The sequence below is a fragment of the Suncus etruscus genome, chromosome 10 (assembly GCF_024139225.1).
Source record: "Suncus etruscus isolate mSunEtr1 chromosome 10, mSunEtr1.pri.cur, whole genome shotgun sequence".
Lineage (NCBI taxonomy): Eukaryota > Metazoa > Chordata > Mammalia > Eulipotyphla > Soricidae > Suncus > Suncus etruscus.
In genome coordinates, this window is record NC_064857.1 from 52777071 (window position 1) to 52800142 (window position 23072).

General features: G+C 40.0%; 1 protein-coding gene and 1 non-coding gene across 2 annotated transcripts; both read left to right on the forward strand.

Moving 5' to 3' along the window:
- Window positions 1-221: 221 nt before the first annotated feature.
- LOC126021207 (small nucleolar RNA SNORA51) lies at window positions 222-354 on the forward strand. The gene has a single exon (XR_007499808.1). It is a non-coding gene; the product is annotated as a small nucleolar RNA SNORA51 (small nucleolar RNA).
- A 9876-nt stretch (window positions 355-10230) lies between these two features.
- On the forward strand, window positions 10231-11037 carry LOC126020191 (transcription factor 19-like). The gene has a single exon (XM_049781653.1). The coding sequence runs from the start codon at window positions 10231-10233 to the stop codon at window positions 11035-11037; it is 807 nt and encodes a 268-aa protein (XP_049637610.1).
- The last annotated feature ends 12035 nt before the right edge of the window (window positions 11038-23072 follow it).

The window sequence follows — 23072 nt, forward strand, 5'->3', positions numbered from 1 at the left end:
AAGCTCACCATAGAGATTGTTTAATGCAGTCACAGATATAATTACACTGAGAACTATCATAACATGTGACTGAATGAGAGAAGTAGAAAGCCTGTCTAGAGTACAGGACGGTGTGGGTGGGGAGGAAGGACACTTGGGATATTGGTCATGGGAATGTTGCACTGGTGAAGGATTTTATATATATACACATACATATATATATATATAATAAAAAAAGAAAAGGCCTTCCAAATATTACCACAGGCTGTGTTCTTTACACTGACTGTATAGAAAGAGGCAGTACAGTAAATGCACCCCATATACACCTCAACACAGGCCCCTTGCGTGGTCTGTATTGTGAATTGGGGGACAAAAAATTACAAAAAAAGAATAAAATGTAGTGAAACTTATACCAGTGTCCATTTCAAATAATTTCATTCTGCCCATCTGCTGTGATAGCTCACGTTTTCTTCCAAGATACCTTTAGAATTATCCCATCCCTGTTTTAGACCTCCATATGTTTGCTTCTGCACTGTGCTCATCTTGGAACATTTTGCTTTACTCTCTACCCTCTGAAATACTTATCATTGCTGGACAGTGGCTTTGGGAAAAAGTGGAAAAGCCTATGGCTCTAAGTCATGTATTAGGCATTTAAATTCCAGCTCCATCAGTAAGAGGGGCAGCCGAGTGATCTGGTGAGGACAGCATGGGATCCAACCTTTGCTCTGTATTCACCTCAATATATGTGACCTTGGGCAAGTTGACTTACTTCTCAATGCTTTACCTGTAAAATGGCAGTGGATCCTTATCCCAAGATATTATTCTGAGGTTTTAAAAATCAGTCATGGGGCCAGGGAGGAAGATAAGGAAGACATGCTTATTGTGACTGGCCCCCTTCTTCAATTCCAGACACTATTAGGCTCTTAAGTATTGATAGGTAGAGTCCTGTATACCCCTAGTTCAGAAGGCAACCCTGGTAGTCCCTTGCATTACAGGGCCTCAACAGCTTCCACATTCTCTGACCCAAGCATTGACATATCTGGCCTAGTTGGCCTGGAGTAGTCCCTGAAGGTTGTTTGGGACCACATACCCATACAAAAAAGAAGTCAATCATGAATACCTGTGAGCATAATCCATAACTGGCACTTGGACTATGCTCATAGTTATTCAGCTGGAGAGTTTTAAAACTTATGATATGGCTTTATCAAATCCTTCTCTGACACTCTGCTGTTCCAATATGATAGATCATTATCCTTCCTAAGATTTCTTGCATGTGATAAGGCACCTGCTTGATTCACATGATTGTTAGGATTTAAATTATACATAGTTGTGTGCACCAATCTACCAATTCCACTGGAACAGGAGCTATTAAAGGGCAGGAGATATGTTGTGTATTCTTCCTCACAAACCCAAAACATGACCAGCATGGCCCTGGACATAAGTATAAAATGTTTTCAACTAATTAATCTCATTAAAGTGGTTTTACACCAAACTTGTGAAAATAGAGAATAATTAGTTTTCCAGAACTGGTTGATGGGGTGTGGAGTCAGGATGAACATGCTTAAGTGGACAAACTTAAAATTAGCAGTAAATAACCCCCAAGTACATAATGTACATTATAGTGAATACAAACAACATTACATTATAATCATCATTACTGCGAGACTAAATATTAATTACTTCAATCACTACAAAGAAAGGATAATTATGTAATGCAGCAGAGATGCTAATTATAGCTACATTGTTAACTCTATTATAATATATAAATATATCAAATTAATAGCTGTACACCTTAACTTTGCATGATATGATAAACATAGTTTGGTAAAAATGTGAGAGATAAAGTTATAATTTTATTTTGAACAATCTCATTTAAAATATTTAATTCATTATAAAAGGAAAATGGATTCTAGAGTAGTATGGTGACAAATCTGCTAATTGTTATGATGATAGATATATTTATATATGTCTCACTCATACTCTCAGCTTATGTTTAAGTATTTTAAATATGATTTCACCTAAATCTCTTAAAAGTAGAATTATTATTTCCAATTTTCAGGAAAGATCAGTATCGAACAAAATTTAATAAATCAGAATTGAATGGCAGAATTGGGATGAAAACCTGGCTCAATTTGTTTACAAAGTCCAAGTTATTTATAGAATCATCCAGATTCTTTTAGAATATTCATGCTCAGTTTCCTCAAGTTCTGGCAGGCTACATCTTTTTAAATAAAAAATTTCTTTATTTAAGCACCGTGGTTACAAAAATGTTCATAGTTGGGTTTCTGTCATTGAATGTCCACTACCCTTCTGGCAACCTAATTAGAGTTGCATTTCAATTCCATGTCTGGTGGCCTCAAAGCCAAAATATTACTTCCTGCCTACCAATAATATGTTCCTGACCAAGTTTTGTGGTTCTCATTCAGATTGGCCTTACCTGGAAGCATCCCACACACTAGACCTCTCCTTCCTTCAGAAATTCTGTTAGCTCAGAACCTTGACGATTATATTGATTGCCATCAGCAGAAATTAGAGATGCCAAGGTTTTTTGGCATCTGGAATGAGACTCTTACTTAGGCTGAGGATGCCTTCCCCTCAGAACATAAGGAAGACTGTTGGGGTGCCTATCAAAACAGAAAGGCCTTTTGGTCCTTGTTCAATTCTGAAGTAAATCTCAGATACTATGACTTACATAGGAATAATCCTGTATATGTGTGTGTGTGTGTTTGTGTGTGTGTGAGAGAGAGAGAGAAAGAGAGAGAGAGAAGAGGTAATGGAGGAGAGAGAAAAGGAAGAAAGGGGGAGGAGAGAGGAAAAGAGAGAGAAGCTGGTTTATGTTAAGCTTACTCTTGGTGGGAATCTATTAATAAACTCTTCAATTCTTGAAAATCTCAGAGTATCTCATTTTACTGGTCAGGCAAATAAAACCAAGCTAGGATATTACAATGACATATCCAGAGAGGCAGAGTCAAAAAGGAGGCAGAAAACTAGAGGGACATGGGTGTCAGAGCAAAGTCCTTTCTCCCACCACCCTTCTCTCAGTTTTACTCCTATAATGCCTGGTTGCTTCTTTTCCAAATTAAATCAGAGCCCTGACTTCCAGAAGTCAGCCTCCAGAGGATGCTGGTACTAAGGTCACTCCACCACAGTGTGAGATGCTCTGAAGGGCATCTCCAGCACATTGTCCTGTGGTCAGCTCTGCAGGGAGCAGCATTTCTCATCAGTGGTAGAGACACTTGTATGATCTTGTCTGCAAGATAAATCCTTTCTGAAGAGTTTCCTCTGTTTTAGCCAATCTGCAAGGCTCTCCCATGGCAGCAAGCCACAGTGTGGCCTGGGCTATGCCCAGTTACGCAAAAGTTCTTTGACAAGACCACTTGAAGCAGCTGTAATGATAATACAGCTATTTAGGACATGCCTTGTAGGCCGCCAACCCAGTTTTGATCTCCAGCATCCTATATGATAATACCGTTAGCCCAGCCAGGAGTGACCCCTGAGTGCAAAACCAGGAGTAAGTCCTGAGTATCACCAGATATAGCCTTAAAACAAACAAACAAACAAACAAACAAACAAACAAAAATCCAACCCCACTCTGATTCATTTCACAAAGAAAGCATAACCTTTTTACTAAACTATGGCAATTGTCATTCATGAATAAAAAAAATAGGCCAATCTCATTTATGGGTAAAAACTAGATGTAAAAACTTGAAGAAAATGGGTTGTAAATAAAATGTAGAGTGAAAAGAACATGCACCAGGGATGTATAAAATTAAGAATTCTCTAGAGGAAGAATTATTTAGAGGTAGATGAGAAATAGAATTCATCTGCCTAGGACACAAGGAGTTTATCTCGATTAACTGATGTATTCTGAGATTTCAATAAGAGAATATTGTTTACTTGAGGTGCTTGTATTTTTATTTATAATATCTTTATTTAAGCATCTTGATTACAAATATGATTGTGATTAGATTTCAGTCATGTAAAGAAAACCCCCCTTCACCAGTGCAAAATTCCCACCACCAATGTCCCAAATCTCCCTCCATCCCACCCCACCCCCATCTGTATTCTAGACAGGCTTTCCAGTTCCCTCATTCATTCACATGGTTATGGTAGTTCTCAGTGTAGTTATTTCTATAACTGCACTCACCACTCTTTGTGGTGAGTTTCATGAAGTGGGCTGGAAGTTCCAGCCATCCTCTCATTGTCTCAGGATTGTTACAAAAATGACTTTTATTTTTCTTAAAACCCATAGATGAGTGAGACCATTCTGCGTTTTTCTCTCTCTCTCTGACTTATTTCACTCAGCATAATAGATTCTGTGTACATCCATGTATAGAAAAATTTCATGACTTCATCTCTCCTGACAGCTGCATAATATTCCATTGTGTATATGTACCACAGTTTCTTTAGCCATTCGTCTGTTGAAGGGCATCTGGGTTGTTTCCAGAGTCTTGCTATGGTAAATAGTGCTGCAATGAATAAAGGTGTAAGGAAGGGGTTTTTGTATTGTATTTTTGTGTTCCTAGGGTATATTCCTAGGAGTGGTATAGCTGGATCGTATGGGAGCTCGATTTCCAGGTTTTGGAGGAATCTCCATATCGCTTTCCATAAAGGTTGAACTAGACGGCATTCCCACCAGCAGTGGATAAGAGTTCCTTTCTCTCCACATCCCCGCCAACACTGTTTATTCTCATTCTTTGTGATGTGTGCCATTCTCTGGGGTGTGAGGTGGTATCTCATCGTTGTTTTGATTTGCATCTCCCTGATGATTAGTGATGTGGAACATTTTTTCATGTGTCTTTTGGCCATGTGTATTTCTTCTTTGTCAAAGTGTCTGTTCATTTCTTCTTCCCAATTTTTGATGGGGTTAGATGTTTTTTTCTTGTAAAGTTCTGTCAGTGCCTTGCATATTTTGGAGATTAGCCCCTTATCTGATGGGTATTGGGTGAATAGTTTCTCCCACTCAGTGGGTGGCTCTTGTATCCTGGGCACTATTTCCTTTGAGGTGCAGAAGCTTCTCAGCTTAATATATTCCCATCTGTTAATCTCTGCTTTCACTTGCTTGGATAGTGCAGTTTCCTCCTTGAAGATGCCTGTAATGTCCTGGAGTGTTTTGCCTATGTGCTGTTCTATATATCTTATGGTTTTGGGGCTGATATCGAGGTCTTTAATCCATTTGGATTTTACCTTCTTACATGATGTTAGCTGGGGGTCCAAGTTCAATTTTTTGCAAGTGGCTATCCAATTGTGCCAACACCACTTGTTGAAGAGGCTTTCCCTGCTCCATTTAGGATTTCCTGCTCCTTTATCAAAAATTAGGTGGTTGTATGTCTGGGGAACATTTTCTGAGTATTCAAGCCTATTCCACTGATCTGAGGACCTGTCCTTATTCCAATACCATGCTGTTTTGATAACTATTGCTTTGTAGTACAGTTTAAAGTTGGGGAAAGTAATTCCTCCCATATTCTTTTTCCCAATGATTGCTTTAGCTATTCGAGGGTGTTTATTGTTCCAAACGAATTTCAAAAGTGTCTGATCCACTTCTTTGAAGAATGTCATGGGTATCTTTAGAGGGATGGCATTAAATCTGTATAATGCCTTGGAGAGTATTGCCATTTTGATGATGTTAATCCTGCCAATCCATGAGCAGGGTATGTGTTTCCATTTCCGTGTGTCCTCTCTTATTTCTTGGAGCAGAGTTTTATAGTTTTCCTTGTATAGGTCCTTCACATATTTAGTCAAGTTGATTCCAAGATATTTGAGTTTGTGTGGCACTATTGTGAATGGGGTTGTTTTCTTAATGTCCATTTCATCCTTATTACTATTGGTGTATAGAAAGGCCATTGATTTTTGTGTGTTAATTTTGTAGCCTGCCACATTGCTATATGAGTCTATTGTTTCTAGAAGCTTTTTGATCGAGTCTTTAGGGTTTTCTAAGTAGAGTATCATGTCATCTGCAAACAGTGAGAGCTTGACTTCTTCCTTTCCTATCTGGATTCCCTTGATATCCTTTTCTTGCCTAATCGCTATAGCAAGTAATTCCAGTGCTATGTTGAATAGGAGTGGTGAGAGAGGACAGCCTTGTCTTGTGCCAGAATTTAGAGGGAAGGCTTTTAGTTTTTCTCCATTGAGGATAATATTTGCCACTGGCTTGTGGTAGATGGCCTTCACTATATTGAGAAAGGTTCCCTCCATTCCCATCTTGCTGAGAGTTTTGATCAAGAATGGGTGTTGGACCTTATCAAATGCTTTCTCTCCATCTGTTGATATGATCATGTGGTTTTTATTTTTCTTGTTATTGATGTTGTGTATTATGTTGATAGATTTACGGATGTTAAACCAGCCTTGCATTCCTGGGATGAAACCTACTTGATCGTAGTGGATGATCTTCTTAACGAGGCATTGAATCCTATTTGCCAGGATTTTGTTGAGGATCTTTGCATCTGCATTCATCAGCGATATTGGTCTGTAATTTTCTTTTTTGGTAGCATCTCTGTCTGGTTTAGGTATCAAGGTGATGTTGGCTTCATAAAAGCTATTTGGAAGTGTTTTTGTTTGTTCAATTTCATGAAAGAGTCTTGCCAAGATTGGCAGTAGTTCCTCTTGGAAAGTTTGATAGAATTCATTAGTGAATCCATCTGGACCTGGGCTTTTGTTTTTCGGCAGACATTTGATTACTGTTTTAATTTCATCAATGGTGATGGGGGTGTTTAGATATGCTACATCCTCTTCCTTCAACCGTGGAAGATTATAAGAGTCCAAGAATTTATCCATTTCTTCCAGGTTCTCATTTTTAGTGTCGTAGAGTTTTTCAAAGTAGTTTCTGATTACCCTTTGAATCTCTGTCATATCAGTAGTGATCTCTCCTTTTTCATTCCTGATACGAGTTATCAAGTTTCTCTCTCTCTCTTTCTTTGTTAGGTTTGCCAGTGGTCTATCAATCTTGTTTATTTTTTCAAAGAACCAACTTCTGCTTTCGTTGATCTTTCGATTGTTTTTTGAGTTTCCACTTCGTTGATTTCTGCTCTCAGCTTTGTTATTTCCTTCTGTCTTCCTATTCTTGGGTCCTTTTGTTGAGCATTTTCTAGTTCTATTAGCTGTGTCATTAAGCTACTCAGGTAAGCCCCTTCTTCCTTCCTGATGAGTGCTTGCAAAGCAATAAATTTTCCTCTCAGTACTGCTTTTGCTGTGTCCCATAAGTTCTGATAGTTTGTGTCTTTATTGTCATTTGTTTCCAGGAACCTTTTGATTTCCTCCTTGATTTCATCTCGGATCCACTGGTTATTGAGTATGAGGCTGTTTAACTTCCAGGTGTTAAAGTGTTTCTTCTGAGTCCCTTTGGAATTCACAAATAATTTCAGAGTCTTGTGGTCAGCGAAGGTAGTCTGCAAAATTTCTATCCTCTTGATCTTATGGAGGTATGTTTTATGTGCCAGCATGAAGTCTATCCTGGAGAATGTCCCATGTACATTGGAGAAGAATGTGTATCCAGGTTTCTGGGGATGGAGTGTCCTATATATATCCACTAGGCCTCTTTCTTCCATTTCTCTCCTCAGGTCTAGTATATTCTTGTTGAGTTTCAGTCTGGTTGACCTATCCAGTGTTGACAAAGCCGTGTTAAGGTCCCCCACAATTATTGTGCTGTTGTTATTATTTTTCAGGTTTGTCAACAGTTGTATTAAATATTTTTCTGGCCCCTCATTCAGTGCATATATGTTTAGGAGAGTGAATTCTTCCTGCTCTACGTACCCCTTGATTAATATAAAATGTCCGTCTTTGTCCCTTACAACCTTCCTGAGTATAATGTTTGCATTATCTGATATTAGTATGGCCACTCCAGCTTTTTTATGGGTGTTGTTTGCTTGGATAATTTTTCTCCAGCCTTTTATTTTGAGTCTATGTTTGTTCTGACTATTCAGGTGCGTTTCTTGTAGGCAGCAGAAGGTTGGATTGAGTTTTTTGATCCATTTAGCCACTCTGTGTCTCTTAACTGGTGCATTTAGTCCATTGACATTGAGAGAAAGAATTGTCCTGGGATTTAACGCCATCTTTATTTCAAAATTTGGTGTGTCTTTTGGGTAGTCTTGTCTTAGATTAGGTCTTTCAGTTTTTCTCTTAAGACTGTTTTTGTGTCTGTGAAGTTTCTGAGATGTTTTTTGTCTGTGAAACCATGTATTCTTCCATCAAACCAGAAAGTGAGTTTTGCTGGGTATAGTATTCTGGGTGAAGCATTCATTTCATTCAGTCTTGTAACAATATCCCACCACTGCTTTCTGGCATTGAGTGTTTCTGGTGACAGGTCTGCTGTAAATCTCAGGGAAGCTTGCTTGAACGTGATTTCCCCTTTTGATCTTGCTGTTTTCAGAATTCTGTCTCTATCTGTGGGATTTGTCATTGTGACTAGGATGTGTCTTGGGGTGGTTTTTCTGGGGTCTCTTTTGGTTGGTACTCTTCGGGTATGCAGGATTTGATCACATATATTCTTTAGCTCTGGAAGTTTCTCTTTAATGATGTTCTTGACCATTGATTCTTCCTGGAAATTTTCTTCCTGGGTCTCTGGGACTCCAATGATTCTTAAGTTGTTTCTGTTGAGCTTATCTTAGACTTCTATTTTCATCTGTTCCCATTCTTTGACTAATTTTTCCATTGTCTGCTCATTTGCTTTAAGTTTTTTGTCCAATCTCTCCTGCTGTATGGAATTGTTATGTATCTCATCTTCCACAGCACCAAGTCTATTCTCAGCTTCTGATACCCTGTCCCAGAGCTTATCCATTTTGTCATTCAGTTCGTTTACTGACTTTTTCAGTCCTGTTAGTTGACATGTTATTTCAGTTTGGAGTTTTGTGATTTCTGTCTTCATGTTTTCTTGGTTCTTATTAGTGTTCTGTTCAACTCGATCCATGGTTTCTTGGAGATCTTTGAGCATCTTCCATATTGCTAGTCTAAAGTCCTTATCTGAGAGGTTGATTAGTTGGTTGGTCATTATCTGGTCCTCAGAATTGTCATCTTCATTCTCTATGTCTGATGCTGGCCTGCGTTGTTTCCCCATTGTCACACTTGTATTGTGGGTTTTTCTACGTGTTGTGGTGGTATTCATTGTCTATATGATGCAGGCAGCACACTCCTCTGGCTCCTCCCTTTCTGGATGGGCTGACTTGCCTCTAAGGGAGGGGAGTCCTTCGTGGATGAAGCCTCACACTGGGTCAAATATTAGGCCCGAGCATGCAACAGAGAAGACAGTCTGGAGAGAAGTGTTTGCTTCTGTGATATAGCGCCATTCTTAGTGTGATTTTTCCTTCTTGTTGCAATGGTGTTCTTTCCTTAGAAAGAGTGCACGGCCGCGTAGCGAAGCGGAGCGGCAGTGCTCCGCTGGAGCCTCTTTTTGCCCCACTCGCAAGAGTTTCACGCGAGAGGACAGTAGACAGACATAGACAGGTCACACTCACAGTTTTTCACAGTTGGGCCCCACTAGGCCGGTGTACTTTCGCGGATTTTCCCCGCCTGGTGTCACATACAGGGAGCCGGCTTTTGCAAAGCCTTGCCGGTTTTCATGCTCTGTAGTCCCTCCCTGAAAATGGCGTCTGGGCGAGCGAGGTTTCTGGAGCCTCTTCTTGCCCCACTCGCAAGAGTTTCACGCAAGAGGACAGTAGACAGACATAGACAGGTCACACTCACAGATTTTCACAGTTGGGCCCCACTGGGCCGGTGTACTTTCGTGGATTTTCCCCGCCTGGTGTCACACACAGGGAGCCGGCTTTTGCAAAGCCTTGCTGGTTTTAATGCTCTGTAGTCCTTCTCTGAAAATCTGTATTTCTGGCATTTCGAAGGCGGGGCCTGCCCGGGGCGCTCGCTGCTGGCGGGGCTTTTCCTCGCCTTTCTGGCTGTCAAATCGCTTTGGGAGCGGCCGCGTTTGCTTCGTGAAGACCTGGAGAGACCACCCCAAGATAGCACGGGCCTATTCGGAATTCGGCAAAAGTTTGGATTGGATTCCAAAAAAATACTTTGCAACCTGCATCGATCCAGTTCATCCAAGGTGCCAGAAGAGGATTCATTTTAGGCCCCTCCAGGATATTCCAGTTACTTGACAACTAAATCCGCGTTGAGTGCACCGCTTAAGATTGAAAGTGCGTAAGGTACGACTAAAATTTGCAGCAGATGGAAAGTGAATCCTGGCCATCTCGCATGACTCCAGAGTGGGAAAGGTGATGGACTTGTAAAGTAAAAGAAGCTGGTGCGTCCGGGGCACCGCCCATGCTACCCTGCTTCCAGCTGCTGCGCATAGGGGGCAGTAAAGGCGGCGATCTCTATACGTTCCACCCACCGAACAGAGCCGGCTGCACCTATCGCTTGGGCTGTAGGGCTGACCTGTGCGATGTGGCCCTGCTGCCCCTGCGGGAGCCCGGCCACATCTCTGGAGTCCATGCAGAACTGCACGCTGAGCACAGGGGTGATGACTGGAGGGTCAGCCTGGAGGACCGCAGCAGCCAAGGGACTCTGGTCAACAATGTCCGCCTCCCAAGAGGTCACAGGCTGGAGTTAAGTGATGGTGACCTCCTGACCTTTGGCCCTGAAGGGGCCCCAGAAAGCAATCCCTCAGAGTTCTACTTCATGTTTCAGCAAGTTCGAGTCAAACCTCAAGATTTTGCTGCCATTACCATCCCACGGTCTAGAGGAGAAGAGGGATCCAAGGCTGGTTTCCAACCCATGCTACCCCCTCACGGAGCTCCACAGCGGCCCCTCAGTACCCTTTCCCCTTCCCCCAAGGCCACTTTAATCCTCAATTCTATTGGCAGCCTAAGCAAGTTACGAACCCAGCCCCTCACCTTCTCCCGTGGTGGGGGCAAGCCACAAAGCCAGCCTGCCCCAACTCTCTCTGGGAATGTGGGGACCACCACTTCTGCCCCACCACCAAGAAATCGAAGGAAATCAGTTCATCGGGTGCTGGCAGAACTGGATGATGAGAAAGAGGCTCCCGACACCCCTTCAATACTCCTGCTAGAGCCCAGGAAGAAACTACGAGTAGAGAAAGCCACCCTTGCACCTGGTGGGAGGGAATGAATGACTCATGGATATGAATATGTATCCAAGATCTGGAAAAGGCCCTCATAGCCAAGCAGACAGAAGAGATGGTTCCTGCCAAAGATATTGCTGCCTCCACAAAGTGCCAGTGAGCTGGAAATCTCCATATTATAAAAGCTTAATTGGGGGCTGGAGCAATAGCAAAACGGATAGGGCATTTGCCTTGCACATGGCAAACCCAGGTTTGATCCCAGGCATCCCATATGGTCTTCAAGCTTGCACAGATCGATTTCTGAGTGCAGATTCAGGAGTAACCTCTGAACACAGTGAGTGTCCGCCTGCCTCCCCCACAAAAGGAAACAACCAAGATGTCTAATGACAAGTGACTGGTTCACAAAGTTGTGGTCTAGGGTAGGGCACTTGCCATTCACCAGCTGACATATCCTGCCAGGTGCAATTTCTGAGTGCAAAGCCAGGAGTAAACCCACCGGCTGTGACCTAAAAACCAAACCAAAATAAAATAAAATCCTACTTGCCCCAGACAAAAAAAAAAAAAAAAAAAAAAGAAAATCTGTATTTCTTTTTTATCAAAGCATCTGTTCATTTCTTCTCCCCATTTTTCGATGGGAATAGATTTTTTTTATAGTTCTGTCAGTGCCCTGTATATTTTGGAGATTAGCCCCTTATCTGATGGGTATTGGGAAAATAGTTTCTCTCATACGGTGGGTGGCTCTTGTATCCTGGGCACTATTTCTTTTTGAGGTGCAGAAGCTTCTCAGCTTAATGTATTCCCATTTGTTTATCTCTGCTTCCACTTGTTTGGAGAGTGCAGTTTCCTCCTTGAAGATGCCTTTAGTCTCAATGTCATGGAGTGTTTTACCTATGTGTTGTTCTATAGACCTTATGGTATCAGGTCTGATATCAAGGTCTTTAATCCATTTGGATTTAACCTTTGTACATGGTATTAACTGGGGATCCATGTTTGCTTTTTTGCAAGTGGCTAGCCAGTTGTGCCAGCACCACTTGTTGAAGAGGTTTTCCCTGCTCCACTTAGGATTTCTTGCTCCTTAGTCAAAAATTAGGTGCTTGTATGTCTGGGGAACATTCTCTGAGAACTCAAGCCTATTCCACTGATCTGAGGGTCTGTCTTTATTCCAATACCATGCTGTTTTGATAACTATTGCTTTGTAGTACAGTTTAAAGTTGGGGAAAGTAATGCCTTCCATTTCTTTTCCCTAGAAGTGCTTCAGCTATTTGAGGGTGTTTATTGTTCCAAATGAACTTCATAAGTGTTTGATCCACTTCTTTGAAGAATGCCATGGGTGTCTTTAGAGGGATTGCATTAAATATATATAATGCTTTAAGGAGTATTGCCATTTTAATGATGTTAATCCTCTCAATCCATGAGCAGGGTATGTGTTTCTATTTCCGTGTGTCCTCTCTTATTTCTTGGAGCAGGGCTTTATATGTTTCTTTGAATAGGTCCTTCACATCTTTGGTCAAGTTGACTCCAAGATATTTGAGTTTGTGTGGCACTAATGTGAATGGATTTGCCTTCTTAACATCCATCTCTTCTCTATCATTATTGGTGTATAAAAAGGTCATTGATTTCTGTCTGTTAATTTTGTAGCCTGCCACCTTGCTATATGCATCTATTGTTTCTAGTAGCTTTTTGGTAGAGTCTTTAGGGTTTTCTAAGTAGAGTATCATGTCATCTGCAAACAGTGAGAGCTTGACTTCTTCCTTTCCTATCTTGATTCCCTTGATATCTATTTCTTGCCTGATTGCTATAGCAAGTACTTCCACTACTATGTTGAAGAGGAGTGGTGAAAGCGGACAGCCTTGTCTTGTACCAGAATTTAGAGGAAAGAATTTTAGTTTTTCTCCATTGAGGATAATATTTGCCATTGGCTTGTGATAGATGGCTTTAACTTGATTGAGAAAGGTTCCTTTCATTCCCATCTTGCTGAAAGTTTTTATTAAGAATGGGTGTTGGACCTTATCAAATGCTTTCTCTGTGTCTATTGATATGATCATGTGATTTTTATTTTTCTTGTTGTTGATGTTTTGTATTATGTTGATAGATTTACAGATGTTAAACCATCCTTGCATTCCTGGGATGAAACCTACTTGGTCATACTGTGTGATCTTCTTGATGATGCATTGGATCCTATTTGCCAGGATTTTGTTGAAGATCCTTGCATCTGCATTCATCAGGAATTTTGATCTGTAATTTTCTTTATTGGCAGCATCTCTGTCTGGTTTTGGTATCAAGGTGGTGTGTGCTTCATATAAGCTGTTTGGGAGTGTTCCCGTTTTTTCAATTTCATGGTAGAGCCTGGCTGGGATTGAAAGGTTTGAAAGAATTTATTAGGAAATCCATCTGGGCCTGGGCTTTTCTTTTTGGGCAGATATTTGATTACAGTTTCAATTTCCTCTATAGTGATGGGGATTTTTAGATATGCTACATCCTCCTTACTTAACTGTGGAAGGTTATAAGTGTCCAGGAATTTATCCATTTCTTCTAGGTTCTCATGTTTAGTAGCATAAAGTTTCTCAAAGTAGTCTCTGATTACCCTTTGGATCTCTGCAGTATCTGTCGTGATCTCCCCCTTTTCATTTCTAGTACGTGTTATCAGGTTTCTCTTTCTCTTTCTTTGTGAATTTTGCCAATGGTCTATCAATCTTGTTTATTTTTTCAAAGAACTAACTTCTGCTTTCGTTGATCTTTCAGACTGTTTCTTTTATGGGTTTCCACTTCATTGATTTCTGCTTTCAGCTTTATTTCCTTCTGTCTCCCTATTTTTGGTTCCTTTTGTTGGTCATTTTCTAATTTTGTGAGCTGCGTCATTAAGTTATTCAGGTATGCCCCTTCTTCCTTCCTGATCTGTGCTTGCAAAGCTATAAATTTTCCTCTCAGGACCGCTTTTGCTGTGTCCCATAGATTCTGTCAGTTTGTGTCTTCATTATTATTTGTTTCCAGGAAAGTTTTGATTTCCTCTTTGATTTCCTCTTGTACCCACTGCTTGTTTAGTAGCAGGGTGTTTAATTTCCAATTGTTAAAGTTTTTCTTCTCTGTCCCTTTGTAATTCTCATCTAATTTCAGAGCCTTGTGGTCAGCGAAGGTAGCCTGCAAGATTTCTATCCTCTTGATTTTATGAAGGTATGTTTTATGTGTCAGCATGTGGTCTATCCTGGAGAATGACCCATGTACATTGCAGAAGAATGTGTATCCAGGTTTATTGGTGTGGGAATGTCCTATATATGTCTACTAGTCCTTTTTCTTCCATTTCTCTTTTCACGACTAGTATGCTTTTGTTGGGTTTCAGTCTGGTTGACCTATCAAGTGTTGACAGGGCATTGTTGAGGTCTCCCAGAATCATTGTATTATTATTGATGTCTTCTTTGAGATTTGCCAATAATTGTATTAGATAATTTGCTGGTCTCTCTTTGGGTGCATATATATTTAATAGTCTGATTTCTTCCTGTTGCATATATCCCTTAATTAGTACAAAGTGTCCATCTTTGTCCCTTACCACTTTTTTGAGTATAAAGTTGGTGTCATCAGATATTAATATGGCCACACCAGTTTTTTTTAAGGGTGTTGTTTGCTTGGATGATTTTCCTCCAGCCTTTAATTTTGAGTCTATGTTTGTTCTGATTGTTCAGGTGTGTTTCTTGAAGGCAGCAGAAGGTTGGGTTTACCTTTTTGACCTATTTTGCCACTCTGTGTCTTTTACTTGGTGAATTTAGTCCATTGACATTGAGGGAGATGATTGTCATAGGATTTAATTTCATCTTTGTAGATAAGTTTGCTTATGTATCCTTCCTTCAAACCTGAATGTGAATCAGGCTGGGTTCAGTATTCTCAGTGAGGTATTCATTTCATTCAGTCTTGTCACAATATCCCACCACTGTCTTCTGGCCTTGAGAGTTTCTTGTGACATGTCTGCTGTAAGTCTTAAGGATACTCCTTTGAATGTAATTTCTCTTTTTGATCTTGCTGCTTTCGGTATTTTATCTCTATCCATGGGATTTGTCATTGTAATGAGGATGTATCTTGGGGTGTTTTTCTTTGGGTCTCTTTTAGCTGGTACTCTTCGGGCATGCAGGATTTGATTGCATGTAGTCTTTAACTCTGGGAGTATCTCTTTGATGATGTTCTTGACAGTTGATTCTTCCTGGGGATCTCCTACCTGGGCCTCTGGAACTCCAATGATTCTTATGTTGTTTCTGTTTAGTTTATCAAAGATTTCTATTTTCATCTGTTCACATTCCTTGAGTACTTTTTCCATTGCCTGATCGTTTGTCTTAAGGTTCTTTTCTAATTTCTTCTGTTGTGTTGAGTTTTTTTGCATCTCATCCTCCAGCACATTGATTTTGTCCTCAGCTGCTGTTACCCGCTGGCTAGGCCATCCACTGAGTTTTTCAGTTCAGTTACTGTGTTTTTCAGATCTGTTATTTCAGCTGGAGATTTCTGTCTTTGTGTTCTGTTCAGATCGATCTATGCTTTTTTTGAGTTCTACGAACATCTTTCATATTTTTATTCTAAACTCCTTATCTGAGAGGTTAATCAGATGGTTGGAATTTTTTGGGTCTTCCAAGTTATCATCTTCATTCTCTGTGCATGGTGTTTGCCTGTGAGGTTTCCCCATTGTCACGCTTGTAGTGTGATTTTTTTTTTTCTTCATGTTGTGGTGCGGTTCATTGGTTAGAAAGAGTGTGTGGCTGCGAAGCGAATCGGATCGACTGAGCTCTTCTGTGGCCTCTAGATGACAGTTTTTTTTTTGGGGGGGTGCACTTCCTAGGCCTCTGAAGAGAGCTTCAAGTATTCAGGAAAGACAGACAAGCAAAGCAAAGAGTTCCCTTCAAGTCCTCAGGGTCATCCAAGGCACAGCAGGAGGGCAGAGCCAGCCAAGAATTCTCTGTAGCAGGGAGGATCGCAGGCAGGAACCCTGATAAAATCCGGTCTCAGGCGGCTGAAAACACCATGGCCCAAGATGGCTTCTGTGCTCTTCTGACACCCAGCAGAAACCAGCAGGAATCAGTGTGTGTATATCCCGACCCACCCACCTCGGAAGCAGGCAGGATCACCTCAGGAACGCTGATGAAATCCAGTCTCAGGCATCTGGAAACCGCATGGCCCAAGATGGCTTCTGAGCCCTTCTGACTCCCGGCAGAAACCAGCAGGAATCAGTGTGTGTAAGTCCCTAACCACCTCTGAAGCAGTAGTGCTTGGTTTTTTTTTGTTTTTGTTTTTGTTTTTAGATTTTGCTGTCTTATTTGTTTTTCTCTTCCTTTTTTCCTGCCTTATTCTTCATATTTTTGTTGGTCCCCCACCTCCACTCCAATCCTCTATTTTTTATCTCTCAGTCCCCACCCTCATCCCAAAAAGAGAACAAAAAGAAAAAAACAGCATGATCATTTTAAGGTACTTAAATTTACCCCAATAAGAGAACAAAAGGGAAAACCTCATTGTTCTTAGGAATTTGGAAATGTTAGGAATTTGGCAAAGTTATTTGGAAAAGCTCAATGCCCATTCTTATAAAATTTCTAGATGAGCATCAGAGAACTAGCTCAACAGAACAGAGTATATTCTTGGCATACAAGAGGCCTGACTTCTGATTGCTCAAATGGTCCCCTCAGGATTGCCAACAGCAACCCCCTGAAAACCAAGTAATTCACTTGCAGACTGCCTTCATGAGTATGCTGGAAAGTGGAGGAGAGGAGAGGCAGGTGTATTTTCTGCATTTTTCACCATCTCTTGTAATTCCCGCTGCAGGTATGTTCCTGTATAACTCCAGTGATTTTTATCCCCTGTCTCTTCTTGTCTCTTCTGTTACCAATTCCTAAACAACTTACCACCTTCTGTTGATTCTCTCAATCCAGTCATTTAATTATGTTTAGTTAAATACTTTTTAGTTTACCATCTGCTTCCTGCCAGGATCCTGACTAGTATAATTAGTTTGATGAATAATATTTATTATAAACTAATAAGCAACATTGTATTTATTAGTGTAACTTAATTGTTTGATAATATAATGAAAGGGAGAAAAACTTTCATTTTCCTCTTGAAAAATTGTGGGTCAAGGAAAAAGTGACGCTAATATTGCAAATTCTAGAAGTTAGCAATAATAAGAAACAGTGTTTCCAAATTAATGGAAAATTTTCAGACCTGATTTTTACAGGGAAATAAAAGCCATAAACATACTAGAAACTTCCAAGGAAACGTTTAAGAGAATATTAGGGAGATTAGGGGAAAGCAACGGCTTGAGAATAACAAAGGAAAAATAAAAATTAATAAATTACAAAGCAGAAAAAAAGTAGAATCAATGAATTTATATGATTAACATTTCTTTGACAATACCACTTATAAATAAGTAATATTCAAAATTAGAATAAAATAATAAGAGATAGGAATATTAAGAGGCCAAAGCAGGCAGATTTTTTGCCTTATCGGTGGTCAACTGGGTTTGATCCTCAGCAGCCTTTAGGGGTCTCAGTCTCCGAACCTCCTTCAGGAGAGGTTCCTGAGCAATACTGGTTGTAGTCCAAAAACAAAAAAGAAAGAACATTAAAAAATTTTAGAAAATGGGGGCTGGAACGGTGGCACAAGTGGTAAGGCCTTGCCCGTACTAGCCTAGGACAGACTGCAGTTCGATCCCCTGGCATCCCGTATGGTCCCCCAAGTTAGGAGCAATTTCTGAGCATGTAGCCAGGAGTAACTCCTGAGCATCACCGGGTGTGACCCCCCCCAAAATTTAGAAAACGATTGGTAATTTATATGAAAATTAGACTGAAACATAGATATAATTGTGTCATAGAAAATATGCAAATAGTAAAATTTTACTCTAAAAGAGATTAAAAATTATAAACAGTCTAATAAGGAGAGAGATAAATGAGAATATGACATCCCTAAAATCATCAGACCCAGAAGTTTTTTTAGGTAACTATTTCCATATTCAAGGAACAGAGAAATAGGCATAACTGGCACCCAATCCCAGCAAGCTATGAGTATCCACACAAAACTAGAGATTATGCCAGTTCTGAAATAAGATAGCTCAAGGAAAAATATACAAGATAATTTCTGACTAGTTATATAATATTAGAATTAAAATTAGCAATCGGTGTTATGAACCATGGGTCAGTGAGATCCATTTTCAGTAAAGCAATAGTTGGATGCTTAAATTAATCTCAATAGAATAAAAGGAAAACAGCATTGTTTTTAGGACTTTGAGAAAGTTATTTAAAAAAGTTTAATGTTTATTTTTATAAAATTTCTAGATGAGCATCAGAGAGCTAGCTCAACAAACCAGAGTACATATTTGACGGGCAAGAGGCCTGACTTTAGTTCCTGCTCAAATGGTCCCCTTGGGATTGCCAAAAGCTACCCCTGAGAACCAAGCTGTACGTATCCCATTCATACTGTTAGTTGTGGCCTAAAGGTTAGTAAATAAATAATATCTGGATAAAACAAAAATATCTATATCTATATATGTATATATACCCTTTGACATAAGATATATATGTACATATACCTTTTGGGCCACACCCTGTGACTCTCAGGGGTCACTTGCTCCTGACTCTGGGTGGGGGGCATATGGGATGCCTGGGGATCCAACCAAGGTCCGTCCATCCTAGATCGGCTGCATGCAAGGCAAACATCCTATTGCTATGCTATCGCTCCAGCCCCAAATCCTTGACTTTTGATTATAAAACTGAGACTACCTGAACTGGAGAGATAGTACTATGAGTAGGCAGCTTACCTTGAATGCAGCTGACCTAGTTTTGAGCTCCCGTATCCCAATGGTACCCTGAGCACTGCCAGGAGTGATTCCTGAAAGCAGAGCTGGGAATAACTCCTGATCATTTCTGGGTGTGACCCCAAACCAAAACCAAACAAAACCAACCAAACAAACAAACAAACAAAAACCCTGAGAATACTAAACATGGAGATGTTTAGTTGTTGTGGATCAAGATGGGGCACTCTGGTGATGGTAGGGTGCAGTAACTTTGTACATAAAAAACATAACTGTAAATACTATTGTAAACATCTTATTTAATCTTCAATAAAATTAAAATTTTGATAAAAGGGATAAATAGACTTAGTGTATGGAGGAGAAAAAACATTCGAATTATTTTTTTTTCTAGTGAAATGATTAGAGGCCTTAAATAATAGAGAAAAATTGACTGAAAAACTGTTAGAGACAATAACAAATTTTAGGCGGGTAGAAAATCAACATATAGGGGCCAGAGCAGTGGTGCAGTGATAGGGCGTTTGCCTTGCACCCTGCTGACCTAGGAAGGACAGTGGTTCGATCCCCAGCTCCCCATATGGTCCCCCAAGCCAGGATTAATTTCTGAGCACATAGCCTGAGCGTCATCGGGTATGGCCCAAAAACAGAAACAAACAAACAAAAAAATCACATAAAGCCAATAACCTTTCTATATAGTAACAATATGCACAAGAGGAAAGAAAATATTTCATTCATAAAAGCAACAAAAATGGTATTTTTTAGGAATAAAACTCCTCATGACATTGGGATTCAAGACATACAATTTGAAGTTCTTACATGGAACTTATCACAGAAAAGGAAAGTTTATTCCTGCTTCACTTGTCTGAAAATAGTGTGACAATTACCTAGGCTGCTGTAATTTAGTAATCAATCATATCCTAAGAAACAAACTCGCCTCATTTTTACAATGAATCTCAAGACTGGCTGAAAAAAATAAAAACCAATATAACAGCCACAGGAAAAACTGAAAGCAACACTGTATTGAGTGTCAATTTCTATATTTTTCTGTATTTGTATGACTTTTCTTTTTCCCTAAAGACTGGTGTTGGCAGCAGAAGTTTGCTGTTCTCAGTAATGGAAGATTTATTGCTACATCACTACAAGTAATACAACTTAAGTGTAAAATTTATATGCACTGTTATTGTGAGTGTTAACACTTTGTCTTTAATTTGCCTGTGGATTAACTTTGGGGCCTTGCACTGAGATAACTGTAGTTTAATTTTAAACAACTTTATAGAGATATAATTCACATACCATAAAATGGACCTGTTCAAAGTATAAGATTCAGTGCTCTTTTGGTGTGTGTATTTGGAGTTAGATAACCACCACAAGAACATTTTGAAATATTACCAACAGCCAAAAATAAAATTCTTCCTCATTAGAAGTCATTGGCCTTTCCTCAAATACCCTAGGCTACTACTAACCTATGTGCTATCACTATTTATTTGCATTTTACAGACATCATATAGGCATTGAATCCCACATTACATAGCCTTTTTATAATTCATTTCACAAAATATCTTTAAGTTTATCTATTTTATTGCACATATTAGTACTCATACCCTTTTCTGGGTATGCATCTTTTTTGCTTAATTATTATTGATTTGCAATATAATGAGATCTCAGGATCTTTGTTTCATAACTTTGTATGTGTGTCACCCACCACACCCACAAAGTTCCCATGCCACCCCACCACCAGATAGTCTCTTGAAACATTCTTACCATCCTTCCTTCTTTTTACTTCTACTAATTGTACAATTTCCCACTTTTTTTCTGTTTGTTATTTTATTTTTTTATTTTTATTGTTTTGGTTTTTGGGCCACACCTGTTGATGCTCAGGGGTTACTCCTGGCTAAGCGCTCAGAAATCACCCCTGGCTTGGGGGGACCATATGGGATGCCAGGGGATTGAACCGTGGTCCTTCCTTGGCTAGCGCTTGCAAGGCAGACACCTTACCTCTAGCGTCACCTCGCCGGCCCCCTGTTTGTTATTTTAATGTTTGTATTGTATTTTAGTTATCCAGATGTAAGAATGTAGTAATAATTAAATTAATAATAGTCATGGATGGTGGTGGATGATGGTGGATGAATGAGGTGAGGCCTTTCTTGGCCAGGTCAAGCACCTGCATCCCCTTCCTGCCAGGTCTGAGGGTTCAGGGTAGCGGCGAGGAAATGATCCACATGCAATCAGTAGAAGTCAGGAGACATGCAACTTTATTAAAGCCCCTAGCCACCATGTGTGTATCTTACATGGCTTCTAAACTAACCTTTTAAGCAGGCTCCTTAAGCTGCCCTACAGCTAATCCTGTCTCTGCTCTCTACATAATGCGTCCTCTTCCTGAGGCTTCTCCTGCTGACTCTCTCACTGATCTCTCCCTACACTCCTTAGGCAACCCCTTTATTACCTTCCATAGACCCTTCTCAGATGTGGGCTGGTCTGGCAATCAGGTAAGATTTCATGTACATCTATGTATAGGAAAATTTTATGACTTCATCTCTCCTGATGGCTGCATAATAGTCCATTGTGTATATGTACCACAGTTTCTTTAGCCAATCATCTGTTGAAGGGCATCTTGGTTGTTTCCAGAATCTTGCTATGGTAAATAGTGCTGCAATGAATATAGGTGTAAGGAAGGGATATTTGTATTGTATTTTTGTGTTCCTAGGGTATATTTTTAGGAGTAGTATAGCTGGATCATATGGGAGCTCAATTTCCAGTTTTTGGAGGAATCTCCATATCACTTTCCAGCCCTTCTCTCTTTTTTCTCTGAAAATTATTGCAAGAATGTCTTTCATTTTTCTTGGGGCCAGAGAGGTGGCCCTTGAGGTAAGGTGTCTGCCTTGCAAGTGCTAGCCAAGGAAGAATCGCAGTTCAATCCCCCAGCGTCCCATATGGTCCCCCCAAGTCAGGGGAAAATTCTGAGTGCTTAGCCAAGAGTAACCCCTGAGCATCAAACAGGTGTGGCCCAAAAAACCAAATAAATAAATAAATAAAAATAAAAGAATGTCTCATTTTTCTTAAAACCCATAGATGAGTGAGACTATTCTGCATCTTTCTTTTTTATGCCAACAATATTTCCCTTTTTTTTCTTTTTGGGCCACACCCTGTGACACTCAGGGCTTACTCTTGGCTATGTGCTTAGAAATCACTCCATATGGAACACTGGAGGATTGAACCGAGGTCCATCCTAGGTTAGGGCATGCAAGGCCAGTGCTCTACCATTTTCTCCACCACTTCAGCCTCAAGTATATTTCCTTTCTAATTTCCCCAATGTTGACTGCACCTATGAAAAAAGAGAGAGAGAGAGAGAACTGCCACATCTGCTCCCACTTTTTAGAAATTTTATTTATATTTTCTTGATAGGAATCCCTGCCTTTTTCATAAAACCTTGGAACACGAATCACTTTGTTTTGCCTCATATTGCTATGTCTTTCTACAAATTGACAGAAATAAAAAAAGAAAAATGGATGGTACCCTGGGGCCAGGTGGTCTTGGGTGCATAGAATGAAAAAAATGGTCAGAATTAAATACCCAAACCAAAGTCAACAAGAATAGAATCAAGAGACCCAAACTATAACAAGCTAAACATAAAATGACCTGTTACACTGGTAGACCAGGAGTAAGGGTGGAGATATGGGATGCATGTTGGGAACTCTGGTGAAAGGAGGTTAACACTGGTGGTGGGAGTGGTCCTAATTCACTGCACTATATGCCTGAAATTCAACAATGAAAGACCTGCCATTCACAATGGTCTCAATAAAATTTTTTTTTAAAAAAAAAGGAGTTCATACCCTGCTCATGAATTGACAGGATTAATATCATTAAAATGGCAATATTCCCCAAAGCATTATACAGATTTAATGTGATTCCTCTAAAGACACCCATGACATTCTTCAAAGAAGTGGATCTAACACTTATGAAGTTCATTTGAGTGCTAAAGCACTCCTAGGGAAAAGGAGTATGGGAGGCATTACTTTTCCCAACTTTAAACTGTACTATAAAGCAATAGTTATCAAAACAGCATGGTATTGGAATAAAGACAAACCTTCAGATCAGTGGAATAGGCTTGAGTACTCAGAGAATGTTCCTCAGACATACAAGCTCCAAATTTTTGACAAAGGAGCAAGAAATCCTAAGTGGAGCAGGGAAAACCTCTTCAACAAGTAGTGCTGGCAGAACTGGTTAGCCACTTGCAAAAAAGTGAACATAGATTCCCAGTTAACGTTGTATACAAAGGTAAAATCCAAATGGATTAAAGACCTTGATATCAGACCTGTA

What these genes read in the sequence shown, in the direction of transcription:
- LOC126020191 (XM_049781653.1), top strand. Translation starts at nt 10,231, where the DNA reads ATGCTACCCTGCTTCCAGCTGCTGCGCATAGGGGGCAGTAAAGGCGGC.